Source organism: Amphiura filiformis, chromosome 7, assembly GCF_039555335.1.
Source record: "Amphiura filiformis chromosome 7, Afil_fr2py, whole genome shotgun sequence".
Classification (NCBI taxonomy): Eukaryota; Metazoa; Echinodermata; class Ophiuroidea; order Amphilepidida; family Amphiuridae; genus Amphiura; species Amphiura filiformis.
Window position 1 is genome coordinate 64452689 of NC_092634.1, and position 19374 is coordinate 64472062.

Genomic DNA, 19374 nt, shown 5'->3' on the forward strand with positions numbered 1-19374 from the left:
CGCTTTGACCGATTTTGACCATTATTATGCTTTGAGAATCTTCCATCCTATACTTTATACACATTTTTAAAAACCAATTATTCTGGATATTGGCGACCAATTTCACCTGAACACGGAGGTCTCTGCATCAGCAGACTAAAAATTTTGACTAAAAATCACATTTTTGACCAAAAATCACATTTGTGACCAAAAATCACATTTTTGACCAAAAATCACATTTTTTACCAACAATTATTTTTTTGACCAATAATCACATTTTTGACCAAAAATCACATTTTTGACCAAAAATCACATTTTTTACCAAAAATCACATTTTTGACCCAAAAACAGATTTTTGACCAAAATCAAATTTTGACCAAAAATCACATTTTGCCCAAAAATCATTTTTTGACCAAAAACAGATTCTCAAAGATAATAATGATAAAATTGAATGGATCTTTCAGACGATACACAAGATATTGGTCTCGCTGTGAGTTTAAAAGATATCTTTTAAAACTCACAGCTCGACCAATATCTTTGTGTATCATGCTCAATCCATCCAATTTTATATCATACTTGGTCACAAACACCAGTGACCATGTCCCCACATGTGACATGACATTGAACTCCATTTGACCTTTGACCTGCTCACAATGGCTAAAATGCGATTTTTACTATAAAATGTATCTTCTTCCACAAATAACATGTGATGGTGACATGCTTAGGTCATGTGACTTGACTTTGGTCGGTGTCTATAGGGTGTTCACAGATAAGGGGTCAAAGGTCATTAAGGGGTCATTTCCGGTCTGAAAGCTAAAAATATTTAAAAAATCACTGTTTTTACAAATTACATAGCAGAGTGTTGTCATTAGCACACATACATTGCTACCAACCAGGGTCTTTGGGGTGTCTACAGTTTTGGGGGAAAAGGTCATTAAGGGTCGCTTCCGGTCAAAACCAAAAATCATCAATTATTTTTATTTTTTTTATCTCAAAACGTAGAGTGACATAAACTTCATATATGCATTAGTGTTACCCGATGTATGCACGGTATTTTTTTTTGGTCAAAGGTCATTTAGACGTCATTTCCGGTTTTAAGCTAAATAACTTCAAGAATTTTTATCTCCATAAATAAGCATAGTAGATTTTTTTATTTAAACTGTAACAATGCATTTTCTCGGTGTATATGAGGTTTTTTTATATTGGGGTCAAAGGTCATTAAGGAGGTCAAAACGTCAAATTTGCAAAAAATGTTTAAAATTGGCCCAATCGAGCTCAAATTCAACAGGGACGATTCTTACGACATTCTTAACATGTTACAAATATTTATGACACCAAAGGTCAATGTTTACTTTGGGGTCAAAAGGTCAAAATATGGTTGCCAGATAGCTATTCGCTGTGTACCCAGATTCTATTGACTCTAGTGTTCTTCTCCGTTTGGTCCACCTTAGGTCACAAGAATATCTTGTTATCCTTATTTTAGCATCATATTTGCACATTTTCTTGCGCTGTACGCGGATAATGTCACAGTAAATTCAGTCAAGTTGGGGACGGGACAACTGGATGATTTAGATATTTGCCCCTTTTAGAAATTTTGCCTAATGTGAAACTGATAAAACGCAAAAAACAAGTTGGCCAAAGTTAGGCATATACAAAATGGGCAGGTTACTATAAGGCAGGTTTTATTAACAACCTATCTGGCGGACTAGTTGTTTTTTTTTGCTGCATTTTGCACACTTACAAAAAAGAGCATGGAATGGAAACATCTTATACTTTGCACATTACACTATCATTTCATTATTTGCTTTGCATACGCCAGACTGCATATAATATATATTTCGTATTATTTACCCAGTAAAACACAAAAATGGTCTTAAAATGTTATAGAATGTGTTATAAAACGCGTTTTGGGGTTTCTTCAACCATTGTAATATCATTTAAATGTTATGTTGTGAAAGGGTCATTTTAAGTCATTTAAATTTAAATTTCGTTTGAAATTATGTGTAATAAAATTTAAATTGTTTAAACATCGTCTTGATAGCCCGGTCCCATGCATGAGATCGGCCATCTTATCTCATGCATGGGACCGGGCCATCAAGATGATACCTACTAGTAACCGTATATTACGTGAACAGTCCAGCTTGTCAGTTGCTTGATGAAGTCCATAATTAACGAAAAAACGTTGCAAAAAGCAAGTTCAAGTATTCGATTTATTTCCAAAACTTAGTTGTAGTAATGATTAGTAGGAACAGTTCGCAATTGTGAACCATTTTTCTAATCACATTTGATAAAATCTCAAACTATCGTCTGTATTCGAAATTAATCTGATTATGGAATAAGACATATTGGAATACTATTTTGTTCTTTTTCTAGAAGAGAACTAACTATGCTTTTGGTCATCGTTGTATTGTTATTGCGATTATATGATACTGATGGAAGTCATTTTAGAGGTGGTTCAATGAGTTGGCGACCCATCGGCTCAAATCAGGTACACTATCATCAGAAACAATAATGGTTTTCATTAAAGTAGTTCAATGTGATTCTACTAAGACTATATTAATTATTGTGTTCGATTCTTGAACTAGGTTTTCTTGTCAAGTTAAATAATGTTAGAATTTATTTTCATCTATTTATATTAATATTTGATGTATCTGCTGTCATTGGTCCTACCAATAGATGTGTTAAGTGATATTGTTTTGAATGCATGTACAGTATAAGGTTATAAATTAGCTAAAGCTATAGAATAAAAATGAGCCAAAATGTGCTATAATATAACTGTAATCTGAATTGTAAGCCAGCGTCGTTAGCCAGATTTCTCTGCAAGTCACCTGTTGTTTGATAGCATGTTAAACTGTATTCATTTTAAAGCAAAGCTGAACACTGATGGCGCTATTTCCTAAATGTTTTGTTGTTCGCATCTTTACAAGGGTAGCCACTTGTACAATGACATTAAAACGTCATAAAAATTAGTAACCTATAGCAAGGAAATTTTCAAACTACTGTTTTATCATGAAAGGAAAGAAATAACCCATACTATTGGGTTAAATTAAATCAAATTAAGTTAAATGGAATATTTGATAAAGAAAATGATCAGATCAAACAACCGTGAAGTGAGAGTGATAACGGATGGCATAGGCATGCAATTTTGCATTCTATAGATTGAACTTTCTATCGCATTGGTTTCAAATATGATCATACGGAAACTGGATTCACGCCATGTACTCCAGATTCACAGCGAGATCGAACAATTCTAGAAACCAGAGGAGAGTTAGTATGCAGTAGGTGAGTAACTTTATAAATGTTTCACCTTCAGGCTTAATAAGATATAAATCATATCTCAACATTGTAATTGTGCAATGAACATGATTAATATAGGGTTCTCTATACATACATAACACATACATTTTCACTTCGGTCTTTGCTTCACTTTGTAATTGTAACGCAACAATTCCAAATAGAACCCCAAAGTTAATTTCAGAAAATAAAAGATAATATTACCAACCGAAACAGTAATCTTTAGCTGGGTTTTATGTAATTTTTACATAGATTTTTCACCATTGTTTCAGTCTTCATTTTCACTCAATTAAAAAAATGACGTATTTAAATAAAAATGAAATACTCTGCCTTCAAAACCAAACCATTGGGTATCATGAATCGTTAAATATAATGTACAGTTAATATATTATCTCAAGATATAGGGTATAATATACTGAAGTCACAAACATCTTTGACACCTTCCATGATGGCGCCGGGAATTATCTGTATGTTCGTGTCCGTGTCCTCGTGTGGAAAAATATCAATTAGACATAATGGTATCTGACACCCGGCATGAATAGATGAAGAATATTTACACAATATTGAACACGGTGTTAGAGTAAAGCACCAATGAACCAAATATTGGGCAAGTCTGACTGAGGTCACAAGTTGTAGTGATGTGGCCGTATTCCCAGGAAATCGCGTGGGCCAAAGGTTCACTGTTGGTTTACATGTAGTTAATTGTCATATGTATACTCGAGTGTTTATATTTACCAATCAGCATCTCTTTTAAATGCTGATAAATCGTAGTTTGCAGCACACCTGTTAGAATTCAATATTTTTAATAGAATCCTATTATGCAGACGGGGTGATGCAACATATTGACCTAGCGCTTTAATACACATTAATCTTTGTAAGCATGTGAAATCGAAAAATATCATACGTTTTCTATCTTTAATTGTCATAATGTTATTAATTCTATACCCGCTATGTTGGAGTTGAGTATATATAGCTTCACTTTTCAAGATTGCTACTTATGAAGCAAATGGGCGACTGATCTAGTGCATTGGTACTATACCGACATTAGTTTGATAGCCATAATAGCGACAATGTGCCGCGTGGGTTCGATGCCCTCTCCTCTGCCAAAATAGTTCCTTTTTGCGAAAATTTCATATTGGGGAAATAGGGTTATGCAAAGTTTGATATGGCGCATGGTGTTGTACTGGGCGAAGGAAGTTTTTGATAACCAAACAGCTAATCACAGATTCTGAAAGCAGGAGGAAACCGGAGATCCGTAGAAAACATGCGAGAGCAAGTGAGGATCGGGATAAACCAAGTGTACATACAGTCCCTGGGCACGGCCGGGGCCTGAACCTGAGAACTCAGTGGTGCAAGGCGAGGGAACAACCGCTAACCAATTCGCTCTCCCTTCAACAGGTTCGGTTCGCTAAACTAAATTTAGTGTCATCCCTATGGTATATGGACCAAAGGTTCAATATTTTGTTTGTATTTATTTTATTTTTTGTTTTCTCATCCGACAACGATAAATAAGAACGAAGTTACTAATTTGGAACAGAAAATAAATAAACAAGCAAACAAACAAAAACAAAGAAGATGTATGTAAAACATCATGTTCATAAGAATAACCTTAATATAATTTGTAGATCCAGGACTTTTTCAATAGTTTCTCTTGTTTTCTTAAAGCTGTTCTCCTGATCAAGCGCAGAGAGATCTCGATTGGATATGTGATGATTATGATGTGGATCAAGATTTTGCTTTGGGACATAGAAGCATGATCTATGACATCCTCCCCGACACAGATCATTTTAATATCAGGTAAGGAATACTCCTCTATCTTTTTTCCAAACAAAAACCAACCGGATCGGTATAACAGTTGACATGGCAGCTATGTTGGTGGATACTTCTGTCAGACAGGTCTCTAGTTCGATTCCATAAACCATTCATACCTATGATATTATTATTATTTAATATTACGACATGTACCTCAAGTTATTTTTTAGAAAGGTTGAAGTTCAAAGTCATACCATTTGACAGAATTATCCTCAAATTAAAAAGCAATTTCTTGATGAATTGATGGAATTGATGGAAACTCAGAATTAAAACAAACACGTTACCATAACCTTAACGATAATCCTAAATAATCTAATATATCGTAAACCAAACCTAACTTTAACCCCTTTAGGACTAATGACCCGTCGAACAAACAATGTAAATTCTCTGAGCATGCTTTGTCTCGTTTGGTCACAATTTTCCTGTGACGTTTTCCCCTTAAATTCCACAGTTACGAGGATTGCTGCTGGATTGATTTGCAAAGCCCCATTGGCGACAAAGGAATTAAAGGATGGAAGATGCTAACGACCGTCAATCTCATTCCGCGCCGTGATGGAACCATTAACTCCTCTCCGCAACCAGCGCTAATTCCACTAGAGAAATTCTACAAGGGTTGCCAGTATAAATTGCGTATTGCAGGTAGGCAGCTATAATTGAAGACCGAATTAAAAGACTAGTTTGCGTCTGACGTCAGGGCAACGGCGTGTTGTGATTGGTTGCTGTCCTGCGCAGTACGGCATTTTTGGTCTGGTTGACAGGACGTCAGACGCAAACAAGTCTTTTTAGTTCGGTCTTCAATTATACGCTGTTTTTTATTTTTTTTGCCATTTCTTGTGTTTTCATGAGGAAATCACAACGATATTTTTTTCACTGGTGTAATTTATTTTGCAGTAACTGATCCTGACGATGATATCATTCGATGCCGATATGCTGACAGTAAAAAAGACGAATGCCCACAGGATAAATATACGAGGGCATGTGGTCGTCCAACGGATGGTCTCACTATACAGGTAAGTACGCAAAGTACAACACATTATAATTTGAAGACTGAATTAAAAAAAAGTTTTCGTCTGACGTCAGGGCAAAGGCGCGACATGATTGGTTGCTGTCCTGCGCCGTATAGCATTTTTGGTCTGGTTGACAAGACGTCATACGCAATTTTTAATTCGGTCTTCAATACAACAAATGCTTCTTTGCAATTGATAAATTCGCTGCTTAACGTAAAAAGAGACGATGTATAGTTATCCTGACTGTTTAAACTTATTGAATGATTACACCGAAAGTTTGAAGTAATTTTCTTTTCCTGTTTTTCCCTGTTAGGTAACCTTCACAGTCAGCTGATTCTGTGGATAATATAAAAAACCTTGAAAATTGAAGAAAAGATCAATCAGCATTGGTTAGCTGCTCTCTACAAAATAATGAATCAACATGTAAGCGTGTATTCTCGCACAAGTTCCAGCCGCGAATTCGCGCTTCCGGTAACATGTTGACGCATACGCTGCTGTAAAATGTCCAGCGTACCATGCATCATCTTTAACTTTTAAATGGAAATAAGCTCTTTAAAACTAATTAGGAAACGAATTTGGAGAAAACCTTAATAAAATACTATGCTGAGCCACCAGCCTGGGTGGCTCACGCTCCAGTAATTTCAGATGATTGAGCTCAGTAATACATCAAAGAATGTCTTCCAATTCATGGAAACAAATAGATAATCAGCTTATCGGATTAAAAGCTTAGAGGGAAGGTCTTGCTGCTCAGCGAGTGTTTGTAATTATCAGAAGGTTTTCTTCAAATTCATTCTCTAATGTCAAAAGTTCTAAAGCGAGTGCAATCATTTTTGTTGTGTATTTAAATTGCAGAATAAAGATTGCAGTCTTTACTTTGATACTACAGACGTTGGCGTAGGCTACCATGCAGTCAACGTCATAATAGAAGATTTTGCCAGACCATATATCAACAGAAGAAAGAGCAACCCCCTCAGCAAGGTGTCTTTGCTATTTCTCTTACATGTTGTAGAACAAACTGAAGTTTGTTTGAAACCAATCATCATCGACCCACCAACTTGTATAACGGTACGACCTGGGGAACACTTTGAGATGATCGTCCGTGCTGAAGCAGGAGATCCCTCAATACCGTACGTATTTCTAGCTCTGAGTCATTATTGGACCCAATCTGTGTTGTCTGTATGCAGCAAGATGCTGAATATGTAATTTATGCTGACGAAATGCGACTTGCCCTATTTTAGTTAATTACGATGTTACGCTATTTATACCCAAATAACTTAAACTCAATTTGGATCTATCATCTATCCTTTACGTTCATTTTGTGATAATAATATTACCACACAACCTTACCCGCGGCATGTTCCTGGGATATTGAACTGAGAATCAACTGTCTTAACTGGTCCCAAAAAGTAACTTACCAGGTAAGAAATTCGTCTGTCAAGTTCAAACGACAAATCGTATTATACTGAATAGCATATGAGTGGAAGCGGTGTACATTTACGCGGAGTTTGACACCTCATTTGTCGCAAACAGATCAAAACTTTTGAAGTTATGCTCATTTGAACAAGCCTACTATCAAATTTGAAAGTTGCAGGTCCGCCCCAATGAATTCACACAATAAACAATAGGAAAGTTAGTCATGCAAAGAAGAAGAGGAGAGCACTGATTACACCTGTATACTGCCAACCATCTCAAGTGGTATGAGTACAACTTTCATTCCATTGGATAGGTTCGGTTAAATAAGCATAACTTCAAAAATACTCATCCGTTTGCAACAAATGAGGTGTCAAAATTCGCGTAAATTAACACTGCTTCCACTCATATCCCATTTAGTGTAACACAATTTGTCGTTTGAATTTGACAGACAAATTTCTTACCTGGTAAGTTTCTTTTTTGGAGCAGTTTACATACTAGAAGAACGTATTTTGTCTTATTTATTATGCATGTCTACTATAGCTAGTTATCATTTTCAAATTCTAGAATTTCCAAAATCAGAACTCAAATGCCATATGGAATGCAGTCATCAGAAACAGTAAATGACCCTGAATCTCCGCTCCGCAAGATGATCATCCTATCCTGGGATCCAACTACCGCAAATATGGGAAAACATCAGGTTTGCTTCAGCGCGCTAGACGCAAATAGGTACACTTTATATTATACAGCTAACTTACACATTATCTTTTGCGCCAAAATTTAACGGTGCATCTCATCGTTATATTTATTAAAATATAATTCATCTTGATGATGATATCCCATTTATGTCAGCGGAATATAATGTAAAACGCTTTGGTAACACTATAAAGGCAATTTCTATAATGCAGTGTTTACCTTTGATAAAAGGTTGTTTGATAGCATGTAAATTAACGTCATTTTAAAGAAAAGGTGAACACTGATGGCGCTATTTATCTTAAATCGTGTTTTCATCTTATAATGGCATTAAATATTAGAATAGCAAAGAAATTGTCAAAAAGCTTTTATCATGAAATGTTAGGAATACTGGTAACTTATATTATTTTGCTAAATTAAACTTAAAATATATGTAAATAGCGCCCTCAATTTGCACACAAATATGCAATCAATTAATAGAATAAAAATACCACAACAAAGCAGAAAGAGATGAATAAGTTGAAAATGAAACAAAAAATTATGTTAAATATGTAGGTCTACATATTAATGTGATAGTTGTTTTGTTAGAAGTTTTAAATGATCACATCAAACAAGGCCCGCAACTGATATGTCCAGATTTTACTCATCTGGTACACGGGACGACCATTTTACGTAACTCTCCAAATTATGATTATATATTTTCTAGTTTTACCAGCGGTATGTCTTGCACTTTCGTCTACGTTGATGATAATGTAATTCAAGTCAGTCCAGATACGAGCAATCCTTCACCTAACGGAGTCATTGAGGCAGGCCAGGCATTTGAAGTGCATTTCAACAGCCAGGTAGGTTAGATTGATATATCGTTAAAATATAAATAAGGGGCGGCACAACATCTTCTTTTTTGTCTCAACAATATCACTAGCAGCAGCAAGTCTCCAGAGCAATAACATCCGCTGAAGACGCATGTTGACCCGGTGAAAGCGCTCCGATGAGTGTACCAAATTTTTTTGTAGCGTAGAAGTCTAATTTTGCTTTCTACAAATACGATTACCTAAACTGGCCTCAAAAAGAAACTTATAATTTTTTACAAGGTCATATCTTAAAATCCTGCTCATAAAAATAAACAAAAAGTTTACACAGGATTACTTCAATACTCTACTCTAAACATATGTCAGTGACAAAGCAGTTTTCCAACTGACACAGCAGCAAAATGCACTGATACGGAACAGCTTCCTGGACCACATTTACAGGGGAATAGTTGGCACCCAGCAAATAAAATGCGTACAAGATCCTTACAGAGGTGATTATTTCCAAACAGTAAGTGGAATAGTGTGGAACGGGGCTGCTTCAGCTTTTCACACACTTTCTTCAAGAAACAGGTCTTGTTCCACACTATTCCAGTCACTCACAGATATATTGTATTGGGTTCCCATTATTGCACTGTTCCATGTCAGTGCATTTTGCTGTTGTGTCAGTTGGATAACTTTTTGGTTACTGTGTTTAGAGTAGAGTATTGAAGTATTCCTGTAATGCAACTTTTGTTACAGTTGACTGTAACGCACCACATTTGATTTGGTCCTTTAGGACTATTGGTGCCCCAATTGCCGCCAATAGGTCTTTCCATTGTACCCATGGCAAGGAGATGTAATAAATTAGCATTTGCAAAATGCCTTCGTTTTTATTAGAGTCATCGATGATAAGCGAGGCACCGTTAGTGCTAAAGGACCAATCTATAGATGGTGCCTAAGAAAGATACGAAAAACACAAATCTGGACTTTATCAATATGAGAAACAGAGCTATATAACTACGTTTCCAATATCAATACTTTTAAGTATGATTGCAAATACATAATATTAACAGTGATATTTAAATGTATTTGCAATCATTGTTTTGAAATTATACCACAAAAGTGATAAATTTGTGACTTGTGTTTTTTATACTTGATTCAATTTTACTTTCCTCAGATCACGCGACCAAATAGCGCAGCATTCATAAGGCTTATTGATCCACTGAGTAACGATGTTGTCTTCGAAATCGATGCCAAAAACAACTCAGTAGTATTTGACAATGGGTCTAGCTTTGTTTTTATTCCACCAAGGGACTCGTTGTTTATTGGCACGCCTACAGGCCAGTCAAAGGAATTTATTTTGAGACTTGAGCAAGGAGTAGCTTTACCTGATTCAGGACTTGGATGTGGATCAGATGCGGCTGAGTGGCGCATAGATGTTACAGGTAAATGCCCACACTGTAAAAAACGTTTTACTCAACACTGAGTAAAAAGGTCACCATCTCAACAGCTCATATAGGTCATAACTCAACTGTTGAGTAAAAAATTACTCAACATTGAGTAATTTTTTACTCAACTGTTGAGCTGTGACCTTTTTACTCAGTGTTGAGTAAAAAATTTTTACAGTGCAGGCAATATCCCTGCTCTACATAAAGTTATCAGATCTAGACATGTGCTTGTATATTTGTGGTTAACGCTTTTGTCAAGTAATGCTTAAATGGGAATAACCAAAATACATAAATAAACAGCTGCTGACGGGTTTACAGAATGATTTCGCACAGCACGCTAGTCTCTTTATTAATATTGAAAATACGCTATTTGATACCAACGCTAATGGATATTTTCCATTCAAGCATTACTTGCTTGACTGTTTATATTGGTGCAATCTTAATATGATCTGAATTCGACACTATGCGAAAATCATGTTGAAAAATGTACGTCCGCAACAGCTGAAATCGTGTACTTTAAACCTGTAAGATAAAAAACAGATTGTGGTCTTTGCTGTGTTTCTTTAGCTTGGCCCTTCATTCAAACAAAACGGTATTAGTTTCCATCATATATCTGTACACTTCAGAGTAATTATGACTGTACCTCAAAAAGTACCTCGAAAATGGATTTGGAATTACATTTTCAGGTTTTATACTTCTATCAGAGATACTTCTAATACAAGTGAAGACCTGAGCGCGTGCAAGAAGACCGTAAGTCCGTATATGACATTTTGAGATATGATCGTTTAAACTTTTTAAAATAAGATAATTTGGAAACCAAAAAAAGTCATAATATTGATACTTCTCAGGTACATGGGTATAGGCAAGAAGAATCATTTTCTATATCAACCAAGTAAATTGACTTATGGTCTTGCGCTCGGATTGAAACAAAAGCTTATAACTCAAAACTGAATGCAGATGTTGGAAATATTTAACCATATTGATAATCTGTATGCAAAGAGGATACTTGTTTGTTGAATTTGAAGGTTGTTTTAAAATTTTACCTCAGTTGACCTTCAACCGGAAGTGATCCCCTAACTCATTAACCGAGCTCAAAATGTATGAACAATTATATATTTTCGTAATTGTTGTGATGAGACGGCCCCTCTTGACCCCTCTTGATCCCCCCGTGACCCCTATGAGGAGGGGGCCAAATGTAAAAAAAAACCCAAAAAAACAAAACAAAACAAACTGTTAAAATTTTTGTCTTCATGAAATAACTTCAAAACCCCCTGTAACTCATTTTCTTCAAAAGTGGACTTGCAGTCTTCTTGCGTTCAGGTCTTCAGGTCTTCAAGTGTTCAAAATCAAAATCCATATGCCTCCATAAGTTAAAAGATCTGGATCCTAAAAATCTCTGAAAGGTACGTCAGTAACTACGGAACTGCCCCTGTGATAAAAATATACGGTGCCAATTGACACTGTTTTAGAATAATTTAATTATATTCGTCACTATGCAAAAATCACTATGATTTATTGTAATTTTAATCTTTCAATTGTTTTCTCTTTTGCGTTTATAAAACCAGATGCTAAACCTCCAACGCAAGCTCCAATCTGCGAAAGTCGTCCTATCGAGCTGTTTGTACCCAACGATTATGTCACCGACATTGAGGAGTGCTCTCTCACGCTACCGGGCGAAACTGTTCACGTGACCAATGATCTTAAAATGATGCCTTACAAGTTATGCTGCCCAAGTAGTTGTGACAAAGGGATGATTCCATGAGCGGCTGCGTAGTATTTGCAGCGATGTACATGTATTAAAAACAACGCAGTTAGTGATGTAAAGAAATAGAAATAGCTTCATGACTAATATTCGTATTCACAATATTCTAACGTAGAAAGGACAATATTTTTACGCATATTATTATACTCCATACTTCCAATGTCATTCAGTAATCAGTATGGCCATTGGTTTAACACATAATCATGAAATCCTCACAAAAAATTCTGAATTTGTTAAGTGGCGTAAAGCCAAATTAATTTACTCTAAAACCGTTGGGGTACGACATAGTACCCCACTGTATTAAAGTTCTTTTTCAATTTATAACTGCTAACCGTCTATTTTGAATGGGGCTATTTAGCCTTGTATTTTCGCCAACCTCAAACATCACGTGTAGCGTGTCTTATACCGCCTGAGGCAGTAGAACAGCGGTGGTGCGAGCAGATGGTGCAGCTAGACATCGAGGGCGTCAGCCCGAGGCACGAACACGATTATGATCATGCTCATACGTTGGTGGTTCGCATGTAAAATGTATTTAGTTTCCCCGGCTGTGCCACAGAAACCATTATGTTTTTTGTAGTGTTACTATTATATTAATAGCGTTTTGATTATTAAGGTTTCTAATGTATCGTAAATCGTGGTAAAAGCATATATATTATTTTAACATTACTTTGACAAACAATTTCAATAGTCTCGATTCGGGTCTCGATTACATTGACTTTTTTAAAGTCGCATTATTTTGTTGAAAGAAAAGGACTGCATTTACATTAATACGACCTTTTTGCTTGATGGTCAGTAGCTGAATAGTTTAAAGCGGTATAAGCTCGTCATAATCGTGGATGGTACAATACTTGTTATTATTATTTATATCAGGTTTTTGAGCGATACAATAAAACTGCATATTGTACAATATTTTCAAAACACCCGGATGCAATACAATATTTCTTGAATATTGTACGCGTATCGCGTACGCGTCGCGCGTTACCATGGTGACGGCACCAACACGCGTCACGATACAACAGCACAACAGCTACAGACATCGTAACGGCTCAAAGGAGATTTCGTACTGTAAACAAGTAAAAGCACAAACTTAATTTGCGGCAATTCTGGATGATGATAACCTTAGGAAATATAATCCACATCTACAAATAATCCTATATATAATTATTCCAAAATTGTCTTTGGAGAGTAAAGAGCAGAAAACAAGAAGGTCAAAGGGTATTAAAGCTTACATTATACAATACACATTGGTTAAACCCGGTGGCTAGGTAAGCTTTTCATTTTACCGCATAGCAAAAGCCTGATATAAATAATAATAATAATATTGAATGGCTTATTTTCGTGTGATACAATAATGTATTGCACTCGATAGAAAGATATATTCTTGTATCACACTCAAAGCCATTCAATATTGTACGCGTATCGCGTATGTGTCGCGCGTTACCATGGTTACAGCACCAACACGCGTCATGATACAACAGCACAACAATACAGACACCGTAACGGCTCACAGGAGATTTCGTACTGTAGGCCTATAAGCAAGTAAAATCACAAACTTAATTCGCGGCAATTCTGGATGATGATAACCTAAGGAAATAATAATTCACATCTACAAATAAACCTATATATGATTATTCCGAAATTGTCTTAGGAGAGTAAAGAGCAGAAAACAAGAAGGTCAAAAGGTAAGCTTACATTACAATACACATCGGTTAGGCCCGGTGGCTATAGCTTAATTTTTCATTTTACCGCATAGCAAAAGCCTGATATAAAATAAATAATAATAATAATATTGAATGGCTTATTTTCGTGTGATACAAGAATATATTGCACTCGATAGAAAAATATTTCTATCGTCTTCGACTCGTGCAATATTTTTCTATCTCGTGCAATATATTCTTGTATCACACTCAAAGCCATTCAATATTATATAAATATTTATGTGAATATATCGAAGGAAAAGTTTAATAAAAAAATTTACTTGTGATTGATTTCTACCATTAATAATTCGTAGTGATTTTCCCATACTGAAAACCCACCATTGAATATTTACTTGTTATTAATTTGTACCAATAATATTTCAATTCGTAGTGATTTTCCCATACTGAAAACACACCATTAAAGGGAGTCTCCGGCAATCACAACATTATGCCCTATATGTAAGAAAAACAATTGAAGCACGAATCACATTGTTTTATTTAAAACAAACTCATAGTGACCATAAAAGCAAATAAAAACATCCGACCGGCGTTCAACACGCAATATTCAAAATTCCTGGGCGTCGAAATTGTCGTTTGCAATGACGTCACAGTAATACAATGAAGGCTGCAGACAATTGAGCACAAATAACCATTACGTCATTGCACTTAGACAATTTCGCTGCGGGAATTGTGAATATCTCGTGTTGAGAGCCGACTGTTTTTATTCGTTTTAAGGTCAATATGAGTTTGTTTTAAATAAAACCGCATGGCTCGCGCTTGATAATTATTTTTCTAATATATAAGGCATAATGTTATGATTGCCGGAGATTCAGTTTTACTACCATTAACGCTCGCTCTATAAAGAAGGCTCGGTTGTGCTATCCTGCACACTACACCCTAATGACTTAAACTAATCGTACATCCCTCCTCTTTTCGCTCATTGTAGTGATAAAATTGTTAACCCACAATGTTGCCAGGGCGTATGGCTGTCCTTCAAAACATTGCTGAGTGAGGCCCACCATTGGCTTCTACATTACTATTTGGTGGTTATATTAAAGCACAAATTCCCTTTCATAATTTATTTAAAAGAAAATCTTCATTCGCATGTTTGTGGACTTTTGAGGGGGAAATACTGTTGTACATAGCCAGAATTTTCTAATTTCGTGAGACGCGCTTAGCTTATTATAACGTCATAGCGTAATTACGTGGGAAATGTTTGTATATAATTTGGTATCATTGGATAGAGGCTATAGCTATACAATGGTACCAAGTATAAGAGTAGACAAATATGGCTGGTTTGCAACCGTCCCCGTGTTAAAGGACGATAGTTAACTATAATCGTATCTGTACAGGGTGGCGTTATCGGGTTTGTTGGCAAGCTTCTCTGCCTCTCGCTTTACCATTTTCAGCATAATCTCTCGTACTGCCCAAGTGCTCTTTATGCAGTGGCGTAGCGACAGGGAGGAGGAGAGCCACCCGGGGGCGCCAAGTTGACAAATTCTGCATCAACTCTTCGCCCCCTCCAAGCGATGAAAGTCAACATTTGAAAGATCAATGTAATACCGATATTCAAGTACATCAACTAAAATTAATTAGTGGTAGGCCCTATTTCGCGCGCAATTGTTTCAAGAAGGGAGGGGTGGCAGTGTGTGTCCTTAGTCCTGGGCGTCACAACCCCTAGCTACGCCACATTGTATTTGTAAGGAAAAATAGAGGTATTAAAAAATATTATTCTCTCCTTTGAACACCCTGGACTTGATCATGCTTCATGGTCTATGATTAACCATCATGGTATATTAATTATCAGATTGAGTTGATTGTCAGCCATATTATATAATACGAGGCAATATTTCAACCACGAAGTTCTACAAGCTGTCATCTTCTAGTTAACCAGTACTGGTGCGTAGCGTATTGGGCAGATTATCTGACGCCGAATCACTCACACCAAAATGAGGAAATAGACCATCCAAATCTGTCACGAATAAAACGTTATTAAATATGAAGGTCCATCAGTGATTCGCTTTATAATTGGCCCACCTAGAATACATCAATAAAATAACATACGGTAATCTGCTTGGAACATTAATGTGATTGTGGCAAACGTAATTCATGCGTTAGTCTCGCCAGGTTTTCCCTGTGTTTTATTAAAAAACAGAGGATGTTCACAAACTCGTCATTCCTTAGTGGCGTGAGGTTATTGTTGGTCATTTGTTTGAGAACTGGCACATACCGTAAAGATTCGCCTAATGGCTCCCTTGTCTGGCATTTTAAACACACACGAAAAATGCCCTTCCTTAAAATTCCCACCGCACTGAGAGCACTGATTCTGAAATATTGTTGGGATTTTTAGAATTATTTGCGCAAACGAACCAATATGCACCATTAGGTGAATTTGTACGGTATGTTTTTAATGATGTTCTTTTTGACTTTGAAATTTGGCGTAAAATTTCGTGTGCTACATAGTTGCCTATCCACCGTACGCCACTTTTAATACGCATTTTATAATAATAAAATATCGGCAAAATGAAAAACATTTCACGTCTTACTGGCATATCTCCTCACTTCAATCCATAGTGGCGCCTGGTCACCTTACGCCATTATGGAATGAAGCCGACTTAGCGTAACGTTATAGGAATTACACGGCGAACGAGGTGGCGTAAGGCTAGGGTTTTGTGTGTTTTCCATTATAACGTTAGGTTAGCTCGTACTTATTTTTATTCAATTTGCCAGTAATATATGTCTTTATTTCTTTTGAAAGTTATACAAAATCTATTTATTTAACTACAAACATTTCACATCAAGTACAAAACATAACGAATATCGGATTTACACAACTCAAATTTACATATAATTTGCATTTCTTCAAACCCAATTTTTTCCAAATGTTAATTATTCTTACATATCTTACACTACTATGGAATGAAGCCGACGAGCTGTCCTAAAGTTTGAACAAATTTACGATTTTTAGTAGCACTTACCAAAACCCTCTGAAAATGACTTCTCCGAGGGCCGAGCATTGCTAACATCCTCACGTGGTCAGTCCATAGACTCTGAATGAGTCTATGGTCAGTCATACTGAACAAGGAAGTCCACGGGGTTTGAACTGTGAGATACATGTATAACTCAATTTCTGGCTTCTCGGGGCTGGCGTGTTAAATTTGAATATTCTTAAGTTTCATTTACCCAAATCCAGGAGGATAACCTGATGCATGGCCATTTACCTGGATCAAAATTATAATGGCGTAGCCTTTTTGATAGAAATGTGATTTCTTGAAGTTGACAGTTTCTCATTAGATCACCATATGCTGCTATCTAGTCAAGGTCAAAGTTCATACGTTCCAAATGTGTTGTTGTCTTAACACTTAGAGACACATTGAATATTAAGGGTATTGGCCCTTACATTAATAAATTCCCATGCACACATAAAAATAACATTACGCACTTATTATTACATAAGCTGCAAATGACATGCTGGACAAAACTATCCCTAAAGGCGTCAAATTCAACTGGGCAATTTATTATGCTATGCCATGCGTTTAAATAGCGGGCGATGAAAAGACGTCATGGTTCAACTCAAGTATTAGCGTCTGTTAAAATAATCACATCTATATTAAGATTTGTGAATGAACCTAAATTACACATGGATATATTGCCATTTCACTTCAGAAACAGTATGATCAGAGATTCGCGAGTGATTTTGCGCCACCTGATATATCAGGGGTTCTCAATAGGCGGCCCACGGGTCAGATTTGTCCCGTGGACCAATCTGTAGCGTATACGCGCGCTCCCTGGTATGAAAAATGAAAAAAAGAGACTAGAAACGCCCGTGTGCTTGTGATTTTGACGAAATTAATCTCATATTTGACTATTTCAACTTTAAAAAAAGGCAAATTTAGGCGGGCTTCGCGCGAATGTGTTCCATTTAAGCTTACATATGTTATATGTACACGTTTCACGATCCTTTCTTAGCTCACCAAGAAATTTGCGGCCCCAGTTGCTGAAGTTCCTTATATGCGTCTGCCAATGGTGGTTGGCCATTAAGCAAACACAGTTGCCAAAATTTATTTGGCCCTCAGAGCCATTTGAATAGAGGCCATTTTGTACACAAAGTATAGGGAAATTGTGCACCCTACAAGGTTGACGGGATATATACACATACCCGCTTTTTTGTAAATACTTTACATGTAAAGTCTTTGAGCTTCCAAGAAGGGCTTTATTGGGACAATGTGCGCGCTTAATGCGCACACATTATTTATTGGGCCCATGATCAGGCTGAATTTTGGTGGAAAACGGGCTCCTTGCCAGTGGCTTAAATTTCTTTTTGACATTGGGGAATGGGGTTGGAAAAATTTGTTGAAATATAGTGAATCCGGCACCTTTTGGCGACAGAATAAGTTTATGGTACAAATGCGCGCGAAGCAGGGGTCAGTTTTCCTTTCATGATTTGGCATGTGGTCAGTCTCTCACGCCTGCCCCCTACCCCCCTGGCTACGTTACTACCCCCATCAAGTTAAGAATCGGAAATGTTATATATTGGCCACAGATTACACGGATTTTTTGATAAATCTAAACATCTTTACATGATGAAGTAATGAAACGTATTTCCAGATCACCACATGCTTTTACAAGTGATGCCACTAATTGCATTTTATGTTTATGTAGTCCTGCGTCTTGTCTTAAGCACATTATCAGCTGGAAATGATTTTGGTTTCGGATCAGTAGGATTCCAAGAAACCTGGATAAAGTCGGGAAATTACGATTTGGAGACCGAATTAAAAATACTGGTTTGCGTCTGACGTCAGGGCAAAGGCGTGACGTGATTAGTTGCTGACCTGCGAAGTACAGCGTTTTACGTCGGTTGACAGAACGTCATACGCAAGCTAGTCTTTTTAATTCGATCTTCAATTATACGATTTGGAGATTTTAACAAATTTGAAATGCTAATCCCATGAGAACTACTTGTGAAGATATCATGTAATCGACCAAACAGAGGCAATTACAGGTCGACAGGTAGTACTCAGAGGGTTAAATAAAGCCTTGGCGACTTTGTCCCGGTTTGAGGGAGAACTATCATGTATAGATTTAGCACTGCTGATCTTTTCAAGACTTGTGGGTTCTGGTCTTCGAGTATGCCAACCCACTTTTGGAGCAATGACTTATCCACTTGTGTATACTTCTACGCCACTGCACATCGAGCGAATAGTAGCACTTTGGCGGGTGGGGAGGGTGGGGAGTTGATTATGGGGTATTTGTTTGTGGGTGGGTTTTTACAGGTATTGCAAACTTCATGGCATTTGTAAGCCATATCCGTCGTTGCGGTGCATGTTTATATCACACAGACAATTAAATATGCATAATGCAAATTAGACCAATTATTAAAACAAATATTTAACAGAATATAGTAATATTTATATATAATACTACTACCTAATTAGGTATTAGACCTATAAAATATATTCAAGTTTTTTTTTGTTGCTTTCTTTT

General features: G+C 36.5%; 1 protein-coding gene across 1 annotated transcript; it reads left to right on the plus strand.

Moving 5' to 3' along the window:
• Nucleotides 1-3152: 3152 nt before the first annotated feature.
• On the plus strand, nucleotides 3153-14443 carry LOC140157469 (uncharacterized). The gene is made up of 9 exons (XM_072180672.1): nucleotides 3153-3261; nucleotides 4939-5070; nucleotides 5537-5724; nucleotides 5977-6095; nucleotides 6945-7219; nucleotides 8070-8231; nucleotides 8902-9037; nucleotides 10161-10428; nucleotides 11997-14443. The coding sequence occupies exons 2-9, from the start codon at nucleotides 5027-5029 to the stop codon at nucleotides 12191-12193; spliced, it is 1389 nt and encodes a 462-aa protein (XP_072036773.1). The 5' UTR covers nucleotides 3153-3261; nucleotides 4939-5026; the 3' UTR covers nucleotides 12194-14443.
• Nucleotides 14444-19374: the final 4931 nt, after the last annotated feature.

What these genes read in the sequence shown, in the direction of transcription:
- LOC140157469 (XM_072180672.1), top strand. Translation starts at nt 5,027, where the DNA reads ATGATCTATGACATCCTCCCCGACACAGATCATTTTAATATCAG. An exon ending in ACAGATCATTTTAATATCAG is followed by an intron (nt 5,071 to 5,536) that starts GTAAGGAATACT and finishes TAAATTCCACAG; the next exon opens with TTACGAGGATTGCTGCTGGA. An exon ending in GCAGGAGATCCCTCAATACC is followed by an intron (nt 7,220 to 8,069) that starts GTACGTATTTCT and finishes TTCAAATTCTAG; the next exon opens with AATTTCCAAAATCAGAACTC.